This window comes from Nothoprocta perdicaria, unplaced genomic scaffold (genome assembly GCF_003342845.1).
Source record: "Nothoprocta perdicaria isolate Ctin4 unplaced genomic scaffold, notPer1 scaffold_141, whole genome shotgun sequence".
In the NCBI taxonomy this organism is placed as follows: domain Eukaryota; kingdom Metazoa; phylum Chordata; class Aves; order Tinamiformes; family Tinamidae; genus Nothoprocta; species Nothoprocta perdicaria.
The window spans coordinates 1,527,835-1,543,855 of NW_020454550.1; the positions used below are offsets into that span (position 1 = coordinate 1,527,835).

A 16,021-nucleotide genomic window follows, 5' to 3' on the forward strand; every position below is an offset into this window, starting at 1 on the left:
GGCGCCGCTGTCCCCGCGCAGCGGTGCGAGCCCCCGGCCGGGGCGCTGCGGGCAGGGCGGCCGCGTGCGGGAGCCCCGGGCTGCGCTCGGGCCCGCGGCTTAAGCCGGGTGCCCTGCAGGGCTATCCCGTGCACCGACGTGAGTGCCACCCACAAAACTGGAAAGTGGCCTCATGTCACTGGAATAAGGTCCGCGTGTGCCGAGGGCCAGCGCAGCTGCCGCCCCCTTGGATTCTGTCCTGCTGGTAACTTGATGCTGCTGCCGCCCTCGCGGAGGGCTCCTGGGGGAATGTCTGTGTTCCTGAGGGAATGTCTGTGTTCCTGAGGGAATGTCTGTGCGCCGAGGCACGCAGGGCATCCCGCCGCGGGAGCGAAAGGCTGGGGCCTCCTGCCCGAGAGGCTGATCTTTTGCTTCAGGTTTACACCTAGGTGTTGGTGCTGCTGGCCGTGTTGGTGCAGGGTCACCTGCCGCTTGTTTTCTTGCCATGGACACTCTCCAGGCTGGATTGTCTTTGTTTAAATAAAGGGAGTTTCAGCTCTGGCTCTCTGTCTGGAGATTTTAAAGCTGCGTTGTTGTTTTTATTCACATTTTAAAATCTCAAGGCTTGGTTTCACTTTTGTCTTGCTCAGGCACTCCTCCTAGCTGCATAAGGGAATACTTTTGAATCCAACGCATTTTGGCCTGAATCCCAGCAGAAAACACACGGTGAGAAATTAAAAGTTCAGTCATTTCAAGCTGCAGTCGGGCTTGATGCACTACAAGGCCCAGTGCCCAGTGCCACTGAGCAGTCCTGTTTGAGCTGCATTTGAGGAACGAAGTCTTAGAATTGTTTTTCACATACAAGCAGGAAGAAAACTTAAGACCTTGCAGCAGATTATGAGCACACTGTTAAATTCACCATTTTTTTTTTCTCACTGGAAAGCTGACATGTTTGGGACAAAAATGCATATATATGTGTATTATATATAAATAGTATAGTGATCACAATGATAGCTGATTTGCTACAGCCTGACTGAAATATAAGGAAGGCTGGACAGTGTAGAAAGTTTGTGGGGTTTTTCTTTCACGTCTATGACTGCTGTTGAAAGCTGATTTACCAGTGACTTTGCTGCTCGTACATAACTCATTCCGTTACAAAGGCTCATTGATTGCAGAGCTGTTGCAGAGACACTGAAGTACTTTGCCACTGTGTGATAGCAGCAAAGGGTCAGCCTAAATCTGTAAGTCAGTCAGAGGAGTCCACCATCCAGAGCASAAAGGGATGGAGTATTTTGCTTGTGGTACAATTTTGCTTCATGTTTCCAAGGCCAGATGGAGCTGGACAAAGGTTTTGAACATTTATCTGTATTTTGGACTGGAACAGAGAGTTTGGTGGGCCCAGCCCCTCAGAGGGCAACGACCATTGCTGACAGGGCCTGTTGAGTGGAGAATGGCAGGGGTTGCAGTCCACTTTCCTTGCTACAAAGGTGTTGGACTGTTTTTGGGTGCCTCTTCATYGGCACCTTTGCAATTATTAACAGTTTCTGCTCTGAGACTCGATTAATACTGACAAGTCTAGGGCAGGAATTAGCAAAGCTCCCTGTGAGTAGGCAAACGAATGCTCTGTTAATCATTTGACAAGTTTGGCCTTTCTCATTCAATYGATTTAGTTGTGGGGCCTGTTGGTGACAAGAGCACAGCTTGGTTTGTCACTTAACTTCCTGTCTGTGCAAGCCCCTGGCAGCTCCAGGTTTGCCTTACTGCGGGTAGCTGCTTTTGGTGTCAGTGACACTGCGTTTTGCCTTTCCTTGGTGTCAGTGACACTTTGAAAAACGAAGCATTTCATCACTGTGCTGTTACCTGGCAGGCCGAGTTTCAGCTCTCACCATGGCTGAGGTGCTGGGGGTGCTGAATGGGCCTTATCTCTCCAGGTCAGGTCAAAATCTCATTTGTTTTAATGCTTAAAGTTAGGTCTGCAGAGTCAGTAGGCTGTAAATCCCTGCTACATTTTAGATACTGTTCCTGAAATTGGAAGGGGTCTTGAAATGGTTTGAAATCCTGTACAATGCATATACAGTTACGTGGCTCATGGACCAAATAGAACTAGCTAAATATGCAAGTCAGCAGGCCTAGTAAAATTAACGTTTAGTATATATTGTTGTCGTAAGCTCTTATTCTTAAAACCACAGCAGTAGAAAGCTCTGAAACTTCATAATGAGAGGTGAAGATGATATTGATTTTTTTTTATTGATATTTGGTGTTCTCGTGACATCTTAAAGCTGAGTTGAGTTATTTATTGTAGCTTGTACTATTTTTCATTCAATCTACAGGAGTCAAGCTCAGGTATGCAGGTCTGGGTTGCCCCTCTCCTTTCACATTCACCCAACAGTATAATATGTTGGAATGTGAAATTTTAAGTCCTGATTTTAAACAAAACCACTACCAACAACAATAAAAAGCCTTTAAAAACCCTTTAAAGTCATCTTCTTGAATTTATCAGGAAACAAGAACGCTGAAATCATGGCGGGGAAACCTAAGCTGCACTATACCAAGGGAAGGGGGAAGATGGAGTCAATCCGATGGCTGTTGGCAGCAGCTGGGGTTGAGGTTTGTACCTTTCTGTAAAATGATCKTGGTAACCTGAGTGTTCTCTTTAGGAAAGGTTTCCAAGTCCATTGTGCTTAAGAGCTGCTGTGCACACGTGCTTAGAGAGATGAGCACATGTCATGTTATGATTCAGAAGCAGAATGCCTTGGATTCAGTGATGTTCTGTTGCAAATTGTAGTGAGGATATTGTTCCAGCAACAGATTTTTCTTTACAAAGAGGATCTTTGTTTTCAAAACATAGTTTCTGCATATTCGGCTTAGACTGTTGCTGCAGTCCCAAACTGTGCTCTCTTCAGCTCACTGTGWATGGTCATTATGCAAGGACCTGTGTCTACCCCATGGAAAACTTGAAAATATTTTTTCTACACAAAAATCATCCTTTCTACACAAAAATCATCCTTTCTACACAAAAATCATCCTTTTCATCCTTGTAGTCAGGATCTGACTGGGGCAAATCAACAGAGATGCCCTCAAACCACCAGAGCGGCTCATATTAATTGAAGAGCCACTCTGAGGAAACTTAATTTCCCCATTTGCTTTTTGTTTGAATGTGATGCTTTCATTTCTGAGGAGCTGCTTTTTCTCCTTAGGAAATGAAAGGCCTTTTTCATGATGCTCACATGTGAATGCTGCTGAGGGAGAAGCTGCAGAGCACGAGTTCTGTGGSAACCAAGATTGTGCCCTCATTGAAATGTCCTTTTATTGAAAAATAAGTAAAATATCAGTGRGGCAAATAGGGAGATAAAAGCAGCTGATGCCACATGAAATATTGAGACTATTTTATTCTCTTAAAATGAGTATATTGAATATGAGTATATTGAGTGTTTATGTGTGTATATGTACATATATATCTATGTATATTATGTACATATTTATGTATATTGTGTCACAGTTGCACAGCACTGAAGTAGATGACTGATACCTGGTAATTGTTTATGCAGGTATAGGATTTTATAATAAGGGATTTTTTTCCTCCTGAGGTGTGAAGTGTTGCATGTTATGGTGGGGCCAGATGACGATGTAGTCACAGAATCATAGAATCCTTAAGGTTGGAAGGGGCCTCTGGAGCTCATCTAGTCCAATCACCCTGGTCCAGCAGAGACACCCAGAGCACGGAGCACAGGGCGGCATCCAGGCGGGTTTGGAAGATCTCCAGAGAAGGAGACTCCACAACCTCTCTGGGCAGCCTGTTCCAGGGCTCTGTCACCCTCACWGTCAAGATATTTTTCCCTAAGTTCCTGTGGAACTTTTGGTGCTTCAGTTTTGTGGCCCTTTCCTCTAGCCCTGTCAGTGGTGATCACTGAAAAGAGGCCAGCCCCATTCTCCTGACTCACTCCCTTAGGGTATTTATATGCACTGATCAGGTCCTGCATTATTTGATGGAGTGGAGGTGGAGAACAGGAGTAGGGATCACCAAATAGTCATGAGAAGTGGTGGTAGTATCTATCATGTCTCTAACTTCCAGCCTCCCTTCCCCATTGTGGCCAGCCTGACAGAATGTTGTTTTCTATCTTTGCTTTTCAGTTTGAGGAAGATTTTATAGAAACAAAGGAAGACCTAGAAAAATTACGCAATGGTGAGTTTGTAAATTGTCTCCCTAAAAGTGAATCTGAGTCAATATAACAAAAGTAGTGCCTTATGTGGCCTTTAAAGAGAAGATTTGAGAGACCTGCTGCTTTTGTATGCTTCCACTGCAGCAGCTTTAGTCACTCAAAATTAGAAATGTCTTGCTATATTATTAGCCCTTTTTATTTTCCTCAGATTCAGTGGTTTGATTAGTTTGCTTCCTTTTCCTTTGAAGATGGCTCCCTGCTGTTTCAACAAGTGCCCATGGTGGAGATGGACGGGATGAAGATGGTGCAGACCAGAGCCATCCTCAGCTACATAGCAGCCAAGCACAACCTCTATGGGAAGGACCTGAAGGAGAGAGCCTGGTACAGAAGTAGTACATAGCACCCTTGCTAACACTTGTTTGACTTTTTAACATTGCATGTAAAGGTGTGTGTTACAGCTGCCTGTGCTCTGTCACCTCTGTGTTACATCTGCCCGTGCTCTGCCACCTCTTTAGTTTTTCTCTTAAAATTTTTTATGTAATATGTGAAGATTCTTTTCCTAGTTAATGAAAGATGAGGAAGAAAGCCTCAGTGGCTTGTTGCTACTGAAAGATAAAYCAATGTTACTTTACCGTGTGGGTACACATATGTGAGCCTGGCTTTCCCCAATCATAACTAAAGAGCCCATACAAAAGCAAAARTTCTCATTCACTCCTTGTAATAAGCAAAATAAAAATCAGAAAAAGTCAGCCAAGTCTCCAAGATAATTGACTGCAATTTGTGCTAAAGGGAAAAAATAAACAACTTCCCATAAACAACTTCACCAGAACATGTCTGATAACTGGTAGGCAATTCAGACGAGATAATATTAGTGTGAACTAATATAGTGGAGCAGCACATCTGAACTGGCAGTTTGCAGCCATTTGCTGCCAGAAACCTTTCGTAATTAGGCAAGCAAGTGGCGTATACTACTTCCATCCCCAGCATAAATCAGTCTGATAGCAGTAGAGAAGTATCTGAGCTGCAATTGAATGAGACTCTCTTTAATTGATGTATTAAATATCTGGCTTGTTGCCAGGCATGTGAACCTGTCTACAAAGACTGATGTTTGGAAAACACTAGAGCTGGTTTTTCTTTCCCTTCCATCAAACAGAAAGAATGAGAAAACTTTTTTTTTTTTTTTTAATTCTGCATTGGCTAGTGAACATTTAGTTGCTTGATAAGTTTAACACACTGTGTCATTTAAATAGCCAGTATGGATTGTTCAAATATATTTATTTAACATTTATTATTTGTTTCAGGATTGATATGTAYGTGGAGGGAACGACTGACTTGATGGGAATGATCATGTATCTCCCTTTTCAAACAGCTGAAGTAAAAGAGAAGAATCTTGCCTTAATCATTGAACGTGCTAAAAACAGATACTTTCCTGTCTATGAAAAGGTGATCATTTATTTACCAGGAGTGTTAGTAGTGGAACTGGGTGATGGATTCAGTGATGTGAGAAGGGCCACAAAATAACATTGGGCTGTTACTGGTACAAGGCATCTCTGCTGACTTCAATAAGGTTCCTCACAGAGCAAACCCTACTTGTTACAAGGGATGGGCTCAGACTCTTAAGATCTGCTTTAGTGGCTCATAACTGCTTGCATTTTGCATACGGGCACCATTAAATACCTGTGCCAACCTCCAGAACTTGCCAAAGAGTATATGTACTTTTGTTATTCAATGTTAAATACAAATGTGCTTTATAATCTGGACATAATCCTGTGATCTTTCTCAAATCCATTGCTTATATATATTGCAATAATATCTAGAGACCTGTTACTGACCTTCTCTGAGTCATTTTATTTGGGCATCTTTACGTGTGTGCAGAAAGACTCTGCAAGAAGGGCATACAGAGCTTAAGAATATAGAGGTGTTTATTGCCTCGCCTGCACAAGAGAGATGGCATTTACTGGGTAAAGCATCTGGATTTCCCCTGCCCCCTATAAGGCCCATAAAGAGCCTTTGCTGTCCAGGCAGGGACAGGAGGGGAAGAGAYGCTCTCTGCTGTTCCCTGCAACAAATTCCCACTGCTAGTGAATTGCTATTTTCTATCAATTCTCTTACATTTTACAAGTTTTCATGTTGGTCTTTTTCTTCTCAAACTGAGCTAGCAGTGATTTTTTTATCTGGACAATCCTGTTTCTCTGTTGTAATGTTACCTTCCTTATCTGGTGTGGTTGTAGCACASAGACTTTCTCACAGCTCTTTCTCATGTCCTAGCAGTCTCCTCAGAAGTCCGTGCCAAGGTTGCACAGCTTGGCAGTTCCGGAGCTGAGCCTGGCTCCTGGCCTGTGGCCTTGGCTCTCAGGCAGCTTACGTCCTAGGAGGGAGGTGGGAGGAAGTTACAGAGGGGATGAGAGACAGAGAATGCCAGAGAGAAGTAGAGTCACAAGATCAGAATCATCACGGAATCTCCTCTTGGGAACTAAGGATCTGTAATGGAATCACAGGACAAAATTATTATGCCACATAGGGCTTCTTATATTGTTTATATTTTGTAGGCCTTAAAAGACCATGGACATGACTATCTTGTTGGCAACAAATTAAGCTGGGCTGACATCCATCTGCTGGAAGCCATTTTAATGGCAGAAGAATGTCAGGCTGATATACTTTCTGCATTCCCTCTGCTGCAGGTAATCATCTGATCCCAACAGGGAACAGAATGTGGCAATGTCATTGAGCAGTTTTGGCAGCCTGTTGATGTTCAAGCCCTTTGCACTGCTGTAGGGTGGCAGTGGCCGCCCTCTCATCTATTCCTGTTGACTGTACCAGCCTGAGCGCTGCCACCGGGTGCTGCATGCAGTGCTGTGGGGGCTTCCTTGGCCATCCTTCCTCCAGCTCTACTCGTTCCCTGCTGGCAGGAATTCACTTACYAGCGCTGTCCTTAACTGCTACTTGCAGACCTTCAAACGGGGCAATAGCAGGAGGGGAAGTCTGTGGCCTGTTCTCTCYGCAGATCCTTTCCTTCTGGCTTTGTTAACAAAATCCCATTCTGAAGAATTCCTGTGTAAGAGCTGCCAGTTTCTTCTCCTGCTTCTGTGGTGCTTTACACTGAGGTATTTGTGTCCATACCTCTCTTTAGCCTCAATGTATTCTGCCTATCTGGATTGAGGCTGTGTTTTCTTTCTACCACCTTCATCAGATGAATCTTCTGCTTTTTAAAATTAAAATTCTCCCATCCCTATCTGAGAAGCCCAGGTAATTTTATAGCACCAGTATTGCACATCTAGATGTTCCAAAGAGACTGACGTGTTACTCATGGTGAGGATGCAGACTGCCGAGCTGCACATAAGTAGCCACAAACTTGCTTTATTTGCTAAAGCAAACCTGAGAAGGGAAAATCCAAGACAGCTGACTTTTAAGCTATAAAGAATGGCATAGAATTTCCTTATGCTCATTAGTTTTATTGCTTCTTCTTACAGGCTTTTAAAGGAAGGATAAGCAACATTCCAACAATTAAAAAGTTCTTGCAGCCTGGCAGCCAGAGGAAACCACCAATGGATGAGAAGTCTGTTGCACGTGTGAGGGCAATATTCAATTTCTAATGGGGGTGGTTGCTGAAGACCATGCAAGTGCAGTGTAGTGGCTGACCTATGTCTCCTAGGTGTGAACTGCACACATATACTCTGGGGCTTGCATCATATAGCTGGTCACGTGAAAATCTCTTAATCAAAAAGTATATTTTGCTTCAAAGGCTGATGACTGTAGCTGAGCTGTAGCTATTGATTTCAGAAAATAGTATTTAATCAAGCAGATGTATGAAATAAAACATGCTGGTAAACTTGTGCTTGTTTATTTACTGTGTTTGTGTGGCGGGGTAAAACAAACATTTCCACGCGGGGAGTCGTGGGAAAGCTCTCTTCCAGCCTCCTGCCACTGCAGCATGAGAGACCATAGCTCCAGAGAAAGGGAAAGTCATTGAAATTCAGAACTAGCAACGCTCCTGGCCCACACTTAGTCTCCCTGCCTCTAAATTCACAATTGTTGCTTGGCTCTCTCTTCCTCCATCTTCATTCTGTGTTTCACTGCTCTGAAAAAAAGCAACTACTTTTTTTTTTTTTTTCTCCTTCCCCCCCTTTTTTTTTCTTTCCTTCCCCCCCCACCCCCCAAGACTCATGATTCTTGTAAGGTTATGGGCAGAAGAACCCATGTGTTTTAATCACCGAATAAACTTTTTGGGCTAATCTCTTGGCAGGGGTTTYGTTCACTGTGACATCAAAGAATATCTATTTAATGAGCCTGATCTGTTTTTCATTCACTGAAACAGCCTCCTCCTTCACTTTTCCTTTCTCTGCTTAGCTAGAYGGATATAGAGAGGAAAATGCTCCTTGATTTAGTAAGTAAGGGGAAAAAAAAAAGCATTCTTTGGTAGAGCTAAGTTGCCGCTGTTTCCTTCATACCCTGATGCGCTCATTTTGAAGTACGGACACAGAGACCAGGGTAGATGTACTCATGAGATTGCCTCTCAAATCAGGTCCTGTATTTAAAAATAAACCACCTATTGCKCCTAGTCTCCAATAGGGCAATCATCTAAATTCAGCCTCTTCTGGACTTGGCTGCATAATCCTGCACACAACAATGTAACTTCAACTGAGCTTTCAGCCCCAAAGCCTTATGCAAACTGTAATCACAACACAATGAAACCACAAATAGTTCATGGGCAAATAGTCCCCTTTGTGTAGGGGGAGAATTTCAGCAGAAGCACCTGTTTCAGCTCCTAGCTGCACCTCTCTTAGAGAAGGTTGAGCCGGAGAGTTTAGTTATTTGTGCAGGACAATGAACCCTCCTCAGGTGTTTTCATCAGCAGTGAGAATTTGTGGCATGRTGCATGTTTGAACAGTAATGAGCATGGAGCAGGTGCCCAGTCTCTACAAAAAAAAATGCTAAGAGAAGCTTCAAACATTTTACTTTTTATTTGAACACTGATTACAGTTTTTACATTTGGACCCATGGAAAAAGGTAGCTGGGTTTGAAAGGAAGGTCTGTTTTCCAGGGCAACAGAGTACAGGCACGTGCCTTTACTGAGAAGTATGTGATGTTATTAATAGAATCAATTACTTAATCTTACAAGCTACAAAATTAATGTTCAACACAACACTCCACATAATGATATATGTACATATGTTTTTCTTTTTAAAAAATACAGTGCACTGCTAACTCAATTTCGAGGTGCTCTGCACCTCTGAAAACAATCTGGCTTATARGATCCCTTGAGTTAACAGATGGCTTGTAGAGAAGTAGATCAAACTACATCATCAACAAAACACCAGTTTTTGTCTTTTTTTTTTTTTTAAAGCTGACAAAATATCTGCAGATGCCAAAACTGAATTTCACATACAGATATTTGACAGAAAAGATAAATGCAAAATTAGACTTGTGTTCAAACTTATCTTTTAAGTGTGGGAAGCCTGGCTGTTTGCCAGGGGGGCATGACAGTCATACTCCAGTTCTTAAGCTACTGACTTCCTACAGCAGCATAAAAACAAGCCTCAAAATCATCAAAAGACTGTGGGGGAAAAAAAAAAAAGGACAAAAAACATTATTATGGTTGTGCACAAACAGCAACAGTGAACATCATCTCTAAGTAACAGCACATTCATAAATATCATATCTGACTCTAGAGATTGTAGTAAACAATCCTTTAAAACATGTCTAACTCTACAGCTTCAGTGTTCACTGAAACACATTAGTCTGTCTAAGCTTTGAGAGATCTAAAAYGGAAAAACATTTTCCAATTTAAGTCCCAATTCTTAACTTTTGCATCTAGACCCCTTTTATACATTCTTTCCCTCCCTTTATTTACTGAGAATAAAATAATGAGTCAATAGTTATAATCAATCTGGGGACATCCAAATAGAAGTCATCATTCCTTCAGAAAGAGGAGATTCTGACTTACAATTRAGAAATGCTTTGAGCTACAAACTCACGGGAGGAAAAATGGACTTCTACATTTTAGTAACAATATATTACGTGCATAAAATTGTATTTTTCAGACAGCCAAAATAAACATCAAATATAAAGCAGTCAGACGGGTTACTAACATCATAATTTGCAACCATACTGACAAAGTTCTTAGGTCAAAATCTTCCTGATTTCCAAAGATTAGCACCTTAAGCTTCCAGCACTTTTGAGTGCAGCACTCCTAAATCAAAAGGTTTGTTTTTTTTTGATGTTGTTGGTCATGGTGGTGTTTTTGTTTCTGGATGGCCATTTTGTAGGAAATTAGTCAACTAACTTCACAGATACATGCTTGAAATCACTGAGCCTTACCTCAGGTTCTTCCAAAGGTCTAATCAATACGCATCAATAACTGAATTACTAACACCTCCTCTCTTTGCTGAGAAAGTCAGTCCATATTAGATGCATCTTTCCAAACTTGCTTCATTTAAACCATACAGCTGCTGAACGATAACAACTTCCACTGATACTGACTTGAATTAGAYGTGGAGTAGCAGCTATCTGAAAATTCAGTGAAATCTTTGCATTAAGATCCTCTATATGTTTACCTCAGGCATGCTACTAGTCCGGCTGGCATTAATTTCTTGGACCTCTTGAACCTCATTCCCATTATAATGGTCAAAAGAAAAGCTGAAACTGTAAAAGACAATTCAATATATTTATGTTCCCCCCCCYTTCCCTGTGGATTACTCAGGAACATGAATACTTATCAAAGCTCTGCAAAATAAATGCTACGTTTGCTATGAAATGCCATTTAATAAAATATTAAATAAGAGAAACAGGTCTATGAAACATTCTCGCCTTTCCAAAATACGCTATTTTGGTTTCTTTCAGTTGCAAGTAACATTTCCAGCTGCAGCAGAATAGGTAAATCCTATTCCACAGACAGCAAGTAACTTTGTCAGACTGTGAATTATGTTCCGCTGTACCTACATTCGCCGGGGCTTCCTCCTATGCAGGAGGCAGGACACTCATCCTAATCCTAACATGTAAACTGAGCTATGGGAACATGGCTCATAAATCCTATCACCTAGATCACTGCAGCTCCTTTTCATATTTTAAGGAACTAAAGCATCCAACTTTTATCTAACCTTTTATTTTTAAATGTTAGCCCCTCCTTACCTTCTCAATATAGGGTGGTTAAAGCACCTTGCTAACTCTTCTCAAACCTCACTGCCCATTTTTGTGGGCAATGCCATGCTCACCCTTGTCAAGAATTAGTTTTATACTCACTCTGGCACCATAAGAGAACCACTGACAGCTAAAAGCCATCTATGAGAAGGGCAGCTAAGCATGTGCACACACTGAAGATACCCTGCAGAAATCTATTATGCTCCATTATCCACTGCTCTTGTTTTCTGCTCCCATAACCTGATCCCTTCAGGAATGTCTGAAAAGTGGATTTCCACTATATGTGTTTGCCTACAACCCTGAGCATACACGTGCAGTTAATTAAAAGCTAAAAAAAGCTTATCTGCTCTGTAACATTTTCCCTCCTCCCTCTTTACTGATATCAGGCTTTTAATATACRTCAGTGATTTTTGTAATGCTCAACTATGAGATATTGATCTCGTTTTCAGGAGTGCTTGATATTCATTGYTTCACCTGCAATGGGTCAAAGTAACTCAATAAATCAAGTTTCAGATGCATGAGGTTGCAAGATCAATATTGCTGTATGTCGAAGTCTGAATTTTTACAGCTAACCAATCACAGAAAATTATTCAAGAAAATGCACAGYTAGCTTCAGGGGAAGTGTGAAGATGCAGGAAAAAATAAGAATTTATGCATTAGATTGTCCACTAAAACATTATCTGCATTACTGTAGGATGTTCTCGAGTATATGATAGATACTGTAGATGACTATGGTAATTTTAAATTGCAATTTATCCTACTCATTCACATGTTCAGTGGAGGCACTTTCTTCCATACATTTAATTGCCTTTTGCCATTTTTATTCTACTTGCATTTTGCACTTACGGACTGCTAAGCCTAAGTGAAATCATTCTAGTTTTCTAATGGAAACACTGCATTAGAGAAAGTCCTTGCAGTTATGCCAGTAGGAGACATTGGAGCCACCAGAGAAATTGGAGGTATGAAACTGCAGATGTTTCAGAACGCCCAGTTCTCCCTTCTGAAGTCATTAAGCTGTGTCCAGGACAAAACCAGGCAGAGTGGCTGGCACTGTCCCCACTGGTAGAGCACTCTGTATAAATACTCCTTAAATCTTACCRGGCAACACTTACCCTCCTGAGCTCAGACCACCTGCTTTAAGTTTCTTTGAGCACAGCTGTATCTTTGAAAAGGCCACCCCATTTGTAGCCAAGCTAAAACAAATGCTTATGTTTCAAGCAACTAGGTCACTATTCTGTTAACATTCAAAATTAAGGCTAGTTCTAGTATGTGGAAATAAAAGAATGGACAGTGTTAAAAACATAAGGCAGGTGCAGTGTACTCCAACCATCCCACATACACYGATATAGTTTCAGTTAAGTTAATAAACATTGTTTCTCTGGCTGGAGGGAAAGTCCTCATACACCTACATCTGTACAGAATGGACAACACACTGCCAACATGTTAGCATATCTGCTCCACAAGCAGATTAATGGCAGTTTTATATTAGTCCTTTGCAAATCATGGAACTGGGAAACTTGCAACTTTTACTTATTTTTAAATTATGCTTTACTTATTTTTAAAAGCTCTCCTCCAGAAACTGTGTATGCAAATTAATCATTTAACCCATAAAAGTACAACAGTGTATGGTGATTCAAAGCATGTCACTCTGAAAGACTTCAAATTCCTGTATACTTACGGCAGTGTCTTTATTGCAAAAGAGCTGGATTTTCTTCAGCAGTGAGATAATGAACCTCAGCAAAGGCACACATGCTGACCTGGACTACACAATTTTAGGCTACCCAGTGGCAGGTCAGTGCCATAAGCACCTTTAGTAAAAGCACTCAGCTGGTACAAATGCACTCTGACAACTCAGAGCAATCAACATTTTTCTGAGAATGAAGAAGATTTTTACAACTGCGGCTGGTATAACATGACAATATACAATAGCTCAGATCATATACTTCCTGACAGCAAAGAAAAAAGCTAAGGCAAAATATTTGCTTCATTGGGAGGTGAGGATACTTCGCATCACACGAGACTGGATTTCATAAGACCTTKACCTGACAAGTTACATTCTAGTCTGTAGACCTTTCTGGTAGTTTTCCTAATCTCTCCACTGGATTTCGTAATATACGTGGTATTATAAAAGCAGCTAACAAAAAGAGGCACTGCCAGGTGGTAGCACACACCTGCTGGGCTTGTGTGAATGACCTGCCTTATCATGCCAACAAGGCTGCATTTAAGCTCTCAAATTTCGCACGCTAAGCTGAAATGAGGTTATCACAAGTGTCTTACTCTATTTGAAAAATAACATTTGAACGGAAGCATAACCRTTATGCTCAAATTTAACACGAAACAGACTTTGACATGCATTTCAGGCAACTGCCTTTTCCTTTTGATGTAGCAAAAACTTACACAATGATATCTTCACGTTTCTTGGATCACGCGTTACACAGTAAGCACCRTAAGCAGTCACAGAACCAAAGGTGAGACCAGCAGCTAAAGAGATTTTACTACCTGGAAAAGAAGAAAAAAAAAAAAATCACAAATAATTTATCAGTATGGCATCTTTTAGAYAGAGCTATCTCTGTACAGTTATTATCTTAGTATTTTGAAAACAGAGCTGATTTTGCCATGAGGCAGCCAACCTGACAAACGTGAACAGGAAGGTAATGKTTCTTTTATTACGCTTGCCCACTCTCCAGCATTATATTACCAACAAAGTCCATTCAAGAAAAGGGAGATAATGGAGATAATGGAAATCAGTATCAAGACTTGCCACCTGGGAAAACACCTTCCAAGCAAAAACTGAACTAGGCTATTTGCTCTACCACATACACTACTATTACAGAGATTGTGAAAATGCTTGACTACCACTGCTGATTTTTACCGTATCTCAAAGCATTTGGGAGTCTCTAAAGACCTGGAAGAAAACTCATAATGTGTCAATGTGGATAAAAAGTAATTGGGACAACACAGGCAGCCATAAGGCTTGTAGTCCGACATCAATCCTGGAAAAATAAGTGATATCACTGATGCCACATTTAATTAACCAATAAAGAAGTTCAAAAGATTTTAAATTTAGATTACATTTATGATAAAAAAAATAAAAAGTTTTTATAAACTAGAATTTGACATCTTTCCATGCTATTACAGAATTGTTTCATAAAGTCCACAGCTTTAACAATAAACTTAAGTTTCTGAATACTGCTACCATAAGGTAAACCTATRGAATCACAGTGTTACCTGAAGCAGATGTTATCTGGATTAAAAGAGATTCCCTAATTACTATAAATGAAGAATCCAGACTCTTACGTGCCATTTACCTCCCAGTCCTGTATAGCTGACTATTTTTTAATCAAGAACACAAAAGAAAACATACATCATCACTATTAAAAGCCAAATTTCGCACAATGACAGGCAGATTTACAGTTAAGGAGAGTGACTAACTTGATAGTGTAATTAGTTACAAACAAATAAATATGAAGTSTTTTAAGAAAATATGTTAAGAAGGCAGAACACCCTACATAGGGAAACAGGGAGTGTGAATCATGGGAATCACAACGGATAATGAAGCGGGTGCCAGTTCCAGGGCCAGGTGAAGGGTGGGAATGCGGGGGGCACTGACTGCCAGTGCCTGGASCTGGAGCTGCCCGTGCTCGATACGAGGGCGACCTCTGCTGGGATCCGCGCTCTCTCCTGGCATTCCCGGCCCATGGAGGCATCACTAAGGTGGAACTTTRTACATATGTCGCATAAACACACAATAAGGTAACAGTCCCCTTTGGCACTGAGACCAAACGCAATCACTTCAATTAACAGAAGAAAAAAGTGACTGAGTGACTGTGTCTGCTGAAGTTTGCCCAAGTAATTTCACATGACTCAGCTCCTTTGTACTGGCGCAGCCAGACTTAAGAAACGTCATGTTTGCCTCAACAAAAGTTTCATCTCTTATGCCTCTGGCCTTTTTAGAAGTCCTGCTGGAGAGGAAATTCAAATGCTTCATTTCCACAGCCTGGCACCTCAGCATCTACCTTTCCGAGTGTATCCCATAACACCTCCAACAGCCAGCAAGGCAGCGTACGCAAAACCAATCCAGTCAACAGCCATGGTCCCGATCCTGGAGAAGAAAACACACTGCAACTAGAGACAAACAAGTCATTTCTAGGAAAAAAAAAAAAAATGCAAACACAACCCCCAAAATATTTATTCCATTTTATGGAGTGTTCTGAACAACAGACTGTCCTCACTTGTGTTTAATTACTGCGTCAAAACGTTCTAGTGGTTAAAATGACTTCTCTCCATGAAGAGAGAAGCCCTTTCCCTAGCCCTTCCCCGAGCTGTTCCTTACGCCGTGCACGGACAGGCCTGTCCCTGATGGCGACACACATGTGAGCAGCGGGCATGCCAGGACGTGGGGCTTCCTGCAGGCACACGAGGGGAGCTCCCACTAAACCTGTGGGCACCTCGTCCCACCTGCACCCGGGCTCCTGGTTCTACCTTTGGCTTCTGACCGGGTGCTGAGGTTGTGCCCTCCGAGGCCGCGGGAAGGAGGACACGCTCATGGCACCTGCCAGCCCTCTGACACCACAACACGCTCATGGCCCCTGCCAGCCCTCTGATACCGAAACACGGCGCTGGCCGCGCACACCCGGCCCTGTCTCCCYGCGGGCTGCACGGCTGCAGCACCGACCCGCAGCCGGCAGAGCGGCCCCGGGCCCGGCAGGGCCCCCGCTGCCCCGGCGAGGCTCCCTCTGCCGCCC

General features: G+C 42.1%; 2 protein-coding genes across 2 annotated transcripts; one reads left to right on the top strand and one right to left on the bottom strand.

The window, feature by feature from the left end:
- The first annotated feature begins 629 nt into the window (after positions 1-629).
- Positions 630-7,930, top strand: LOC112943154 (glutathione S-transferase). The gene is made up of 7 exons (XM_026034283.1): positions 630-705; positions 2,480-2,586; positions 4,111-4,162; positions 4,388-4,520; positions 5,441-5,582; positions 6,689-6,820; positions 7,610-7,930. The coding sequence occupies exons 2-7, from the start codon at positions 2,500-2,502 to the stop codon at positions 7,730-7,732; spliced, it is 669 nt and encodes a 222-aa protein (XP_025890068.1). The 5' UTR covers positions 630-705; positions 2,480-2,499; the 3' UTR covers positions 7,733-7,930.
- Positions 7,931-9,102: 1,172 nt separating this feature from the next.
- TMEM14A (transmembrane protein 14A) lies at positions 9,103-15,406 on the bottom strand. Its single transcript, XM_026034295.1, has 4 exons — positions 15,293-15,406; positions 13,674-13,775; positions 10,694-10,781; positions 9,103-9,693 (listed from the first exon to the last, which is right to left on the bottom strand). The coding sequence occupies exons 1-4, from the start codon at positions 15,366-15,368 to the stop codon at positions 9,654-9,656; spliced, it is 306 nt and encodes a 101-aa protein (XP_025890080.1). The 5' UTR covers positions 15,369-15,406; the 3' UTR covers positions 9,103-9,653.
- Between the last annotated feature and the right edge of the window lie 615 nt (positions 15,407-16,021).